The 5,362-nt window shown below is 45.4% G+C and overlaps 1 protein-coding gene across 1 annotated transcript in view; it reads left to right on the top strand.

Moving 5' to 3' along the window:
• RARS1 (arginyl-tRNA synthetase 1) overlaps positions 1 to 5,362 on the top strand; it is a 14,448-nt gene that overhangs the window by 3,128 nt on the left and 5,958 nt on the right. Inside the window, exons 2-5 of the mRNA XM_031060571.1 lie at positions 410 to 544; positions 1,052 to 1,240; positions 3,909 to 4,020; positions 5,045 to 5,145. Of these exons, the coding sequence (XP_030916431.1) occupies positions 1,088 to 1,240; positions 3,909 to 4,020; positions 5,045 to 5,145 (366 nt within the window). The 5' untranslated portion in view covers positions 410 to 544; positions 1,052 to 1,087. The remainder of the gene's footprint in view (positions 1 to 409; positions 545 to 1,051; positions 1,241 to 3,908; positions 4,021 to 5,044; positions 5,146 to 5,362) is intronic.

Genomic DNA, 5,362 nt, shown 5'->3' with positions numbered 1-5,362 from the left:
GCATTCCTGTCTCTGGGTGGGGTTTGAGCTTGTCTTTCCTCCTCTGAAGCTGTGGCCTGTGAGATGGTGAAACAGGCTAAATGGAATTTTGAGTCAAATAATTTGATATCTTTGTTAAAGCTGGAGAAAGTGCTTATTTGGGAAATACCTCATTAGCATGGCCTGTTGTCTTTCTTGTACTTCTGTCTTGATATTAGTGAGACTATTTTCTTTTTTAAAGAGTATTTCAGAATCCTTGTTTTTCACACAGCTAGAAACAATCTTCAAATATTATTTGGAATTAATCAGCTTACCTGTCATTGCTGTTACCTTTACAAGGCAAACTAGCACTGTGCCTGAGATCTTGCAGCTCCTCACCCCCTGTCCCCTCTCCAGGAATTGCTGTGTGACAACTCAAATTTCTTTTCAGGAAAACGAGATCAAGTTGTTAAGTGCAGAAATTGAGCGTCTGAAGAACTTTGGGTGCTTGGGAGTCTCCCCGAGTTTGGAAGGGTTGCGAGACGAAAACGCAAAACTCAAGTACCGGTTAAACTTCCTAAAGAAGGTAAGGGAATCAAAAATCATTGCTGGACCTTGTAGATTTTTTTGTTGTCATTAGGACAAGCTAAATAAATGGTGTGAGTTTGTTACAGCTCTGATGTGTGACAGCATGTTTACTCTGTATTCTGACACCTTAATTGGTGGCACATCAGATATTTCTTGGTTCTTTAAACAGAAACCTGTTTTATGGAAGATGTCAGTAGGTCAGTAAGCCCACATGGTCATGTCTGGGGCAGGTTTTGACCAGGTGGCCCAGCTGAGGTCTGTCCCAGGCTCACCAGCACAGGTGTGAGAAGTAAGGCAGCCCTGCAGTCAGGGGAAGGTTTGTGCTGGGAGGGTCAGCAGGAGAATCATGTGATTTTTATGTTGTATACATTGCTCCTGTGCCTGGAGGTGTCAGCCAAATCTGTCAGCTGTGCTTTGCCAGGCAGCCAAGGAGAAAAGTGAGATGTAACAGCTCCTCAGATGTTGGGAATTTAGCCTTCTGGATTTTGGTGGTTTTCTTTTTCAGAGCCTTCAAGAGGAAAGAAGTAAATCAACCAAAAGCATGATTAATATCAACAGCTGTCTCCAGGAGATCTTTGGAGCTGCCATTCAGGCTGCCTACCCAGACTTAGAAAACCCTCCTTTAGTGGTGACACCAAGTCAGCAGCCCAAATTTGGGGACTACCAGTGTAACAGTGCCATGGGCATATCACAGGTAAATGATGTAAATATTCTCAACAAAGAAGCAAAAATGGGGATGTCTTGTCTGTTGGAAGCTAAGGGATAGACAGCACAGTGAGAGTTGCAATATGGGACTTGTTCTGGGCTGAGAATTGAGTGAGTGTTGAATGGCATTTTAAGGGAAGCATTGGCCTTTGCAGAGCTGGCCTTTAAACCTCTCTTCAGGTGCCTGGTATGAGAGAGTTAATGTGTGTGGCACAGAAATTCTGCTTGGTTCATGGGATCTAAATCAAATCAGGATTTAAGTGCTACATTGATTTACTAATGATGTGCAATTAACTACCAATTAGTGAGTTTATGTTTGGAACTGAAAACAGCAAAACAATAAATCACGATTCTAGAGAATTGCAAAATCTTGAGAAACACCTGCATACCTCTAACTGCTCTTCTCTAGTGCCAGGAAGGTGTAATATCCCCACATGTTTGTGTGCACATACCCCCTTCTCACAGGGCAGGTGGCAAAGGGACATCTCCAGCTGCCCCTCTTGGCTCCCATTGCTGTGGGTGCTGTGGTTTCCTCCTGCCCACAGACACACACGGCAGAGCAAAGGGGCCCAGGTGCTGCCCTGTGTGCTCTGATGTGTTTGGATCCCTGTGTCTTACATCCCAAACTGCCCTCCCTGAGCTCCAGCCAGAAGGCACTGGGCATTGTCAGGCCTGGGCGTGCTCAGGACGTGCTTTCTCAGAGCTCAGCCAGATGTGGGTTGCTGCTCATGCACTGCCCTTCATGCTCCTGGCTCAGTCCTTTATTTAGTATATCTTGTTAATTCCCTGGCTACAGGGTGATTGACCAAAGAGGACCCAAACAGAATCAGAGACACTTCAACAGTTGCTCAGCCTGCTCAGTGGGCTGGACTGTGCTGGAAGAAAGAAAGTAGTGTGTTCTTGCTTAGGTGCTGAAGCACCCAAACTTTCAGCACATCGATGACTTTGGGTGACTAAGTAGACGCTTTGTAATTACAGATCTTTCATTTGGCAATTTAAACAGAAACAACTCCTCTTTTTACACCTCCTGTTGTCAATTAACCTTTATTAACCCATTAGACTGGCAGTTTTGACACTGAACTTGCACTGCCACTCGTGGAGCTCTGCTGTCCCAGGTTGTCCCTGTGCAGTGAGCATGGCTGGGGCAGCAGGGGCACCATACGTGCCAGGCAGCAGGCTCTGGGCTGCAGTGCCAAGCAGAACTGCCCTCCCAGATCCCGTGTCCCCTCAGTCTCATTAGCATGTTGTCACTGTGGTGCCACCCTGGGTGACTGCACTGACACTTCCTGACCGCCGCGTTACCCCAATTAACTCGCGGTCGGGATGCTCGAGCAGTCCAGGCTTCCCAGCACGACGTGGCTCACATAACTGGGTGTCTGAACAGTCCCCCTCCAGCCAGGGTTCCAGTTCCAGGCTGTCAGCTGTGCTGGTGAATAAGGGTTCCTAGTGCTGGCCCTGGCTGAGGAGTTTGTTCCCTGGGCAGGCAGGCTGGAGCTTCACCGTGCTCACACAGGCAGTGTGTCAGCATGGCAGAGCCAGGGGGTGAGAGCAGCAACTTGGGCACTTTCTTGTCAGCCTTTTTTAGGGGCTTGGCTGTGGTGCAGGTCTTCACAGGGTGTCCCCCAGGCAGAGCTGGATCACGGGTCAGGGTCACTGGGACTGCCAGCAGAGTGGGAAGTGCCCTGCCTGGGGCAGCACTGGTACGTGCCAGGCAGCAGCCTCTCCCTGCAGCCTGCTGATGTGGAAAGGACCCTCACAAATGCCTATTGTTTTCCTGGCAGCTCATTAGCATGTTAATGCTTGGGGTTTCAGCCAGGAGCTCCAACAGGAGTGTGGTTACCATTTCTGGAATGGTTCATGCCTGTAATCTGGTCTAACATGCCCACAATCTGGGTTTGCATTTATTTTTCCTGTAGTTTACACTTTGACTAACACTAAAGCTACTGAGGTTTGCTTTTCTTGCCCTTTTTACGCCTTTGCCATCTTGTAAGAATCCTGTGAGCAGCCCACAGCTAACAGCAATTTTTTTGATGCTCTTTGAAGAAAATTGGGTAGTGCTGGGATTATCTTTGCTTGGGTTGTTGGATTTTATTTATTTATTCACTTATTAATCTATTCACTTATTTATTTATTAAGCTTGAGACTAAGACAGGACTGAAGGCAGTTTGCTTTGGTTGTGTTTAATCATAAATAAGCAGACCTGCTCTGAAACCACACTCAGCATCTGCTGGAGGCACAGTTCAGAACTTCAAATGTGAATGCTGGCAGAGCTGAGGACACCCATGAGACTGATCAACAGGATTGTGAAGCATTGAAGGACTGTGCCAGCTATGTTGATTTTTAAAGGGTTTGTCCCTTTTACTAGCTTAGAAAAACACAAATTTACCAAACTACTTAGCAGGTTTTGTAAAATAGCCTGGGAGATTTTCTTCTGACATATGGACTGCTCTGAGCAGAAGAAGGCGAACGTGTTGGGTCCAGTCAGACTTGTGCTGTGGAGAACTATCTGATCTGTAAAATTGGCTAGAGATGTTTCTCTTTATGTGCATCTCTGTATTATGAAGGACCATGAGGATGCTTCAGTATCTGTGCTGTCTGTTTTGCTCTCTAGAATGTTTCAGAGGACTGAATTTTCCTTGATCTTTGTTGTGTTCCAGATACTGCTCAAAACCAGGGAACAGAAGGTTAGCCCACGAGAAATTGCAGAGAGAATAGTAAAAAATATTCCTGCCAATGAATGCATTGAGAAGGTCGAAATTGCTGGTCCTGGTAAGATAGTTTCATTTTACACACTTTGTATATCTTAAACAAAAAGGGCAGTTACATTGTGAGAGGGAAGCTGAGTTGAGTTCTACTGTTTTGTGCTTTAAAACTGCACTTTCACAGTGGATTGGCTTCTTCTGTCTTGGTGAGCTTTGTAGCACTCAGACTTGTGCAGCAGCAGAGAATCTACTTCTATATTAAAACTGGCAGGTATGATCACGAGCCCTTTAATTAGCAGTTTGTCCACTGATCCTTAAGGGAGCAGCTTTTCCTCTTTCAATATTGGTGATGGGAATCAAGCCACAGTCATGAAATCACAGCAAAAATGGACAGCCCTTCTTGCTGTTGCTTGCAGGGTGAGAAGACCTTGTCCTCTCAGAATTGAGAAGCTGGAGTAGCATGGAGGTTATTAATTGCTGCATTTGTTTTGTCCCTGTGACCCAGGAAAAATACAAGGACTCATATTCCTTAGGGCTTCAGCATAAACACAAAAATCCCATGGCACAGGGATAGGCTAGAGCTTGTTCACTGGCTCTGTGAAGCAGGAGAAATAAGACAGTGTCATACAGTGAGCATAAATTATCCCAGATGAAACTATATGTTTTAGGATATTAATTTTTAATAAATGCTAAAGCAGGATTTGGTTTTGCATTCTGGAAACAAAATTACTTATTTTCTCACAAAAAAATTGTTTCTATAAATTGACTGATGAGTGACAGTGTACAAAAAGGAGTTATGTCAATGGTGTAGCTTGCAGCATCTGACTCCTGCAGTAAAGGCTGTAGTGATGTGAACAGACTCTTCTAATCTGGGAACAGAAATTGTCTTCAATTCAGCTTTGGACAGCTGTCTTCAATTGTCTTCAAGTGACAGCTTTGTTGTCCTGTGACTGAAAAATGTTTTGTCAAGCTGACTTCATGTGCTCTTGTGCTTGATGCATGAAAACACAAATCCAGGAGGGAAGAAAACAAAAAGCAATCTGAGGCACTTCTGCAGCCCCAGCACTCACTGCTGTTTTTTTCCTGCAAAGGTTTTATCAATGTCCACTTGAGAAAGGATTTTGTGTCGAAGCACCTGAGCAGTTTATTGATCAATGGAGTTCAACCACCAGCTATTGGCAAAAGGAAAAAGGTACAGCAGTAAGCACACAGCCATCTTGCTACAGGGGAGATGTTCTGGACTGCAGTATCTTTGAAATTCCCCGCTGAAGGGATGTGCTGAGCAGGTGTCCATGTCAGCAGGGTGTTAGAGCAGAGTATGTGGGATGTGGCATAGGAAGCAGGGGCCATGGGGTAGATCACTTGTACTTGCTGGGGGTTGTGCCCAGGTCAGTCTGGGAGTGATCCCT

The sequence above is a fragment of the Geospiza fortis genome, unplaced genomic scaffold (assembly GCF_000277835.1).
Source record: "Geospiza fortis unplaced genomic scaffold, GeoFor_1.0 scaffold413, whole genome shotgun sequence".
Lineage (NCBI taxonomy): Eukaryota > Metazoa > Chordata > Aves > Passeriformes > Thraupidae > Geospiza > Geospiza fortis.
Note: the sequence above shows the minus strand (reverse complement) of the source record. Positions and strands in the feature narration are given on the sequence as shown.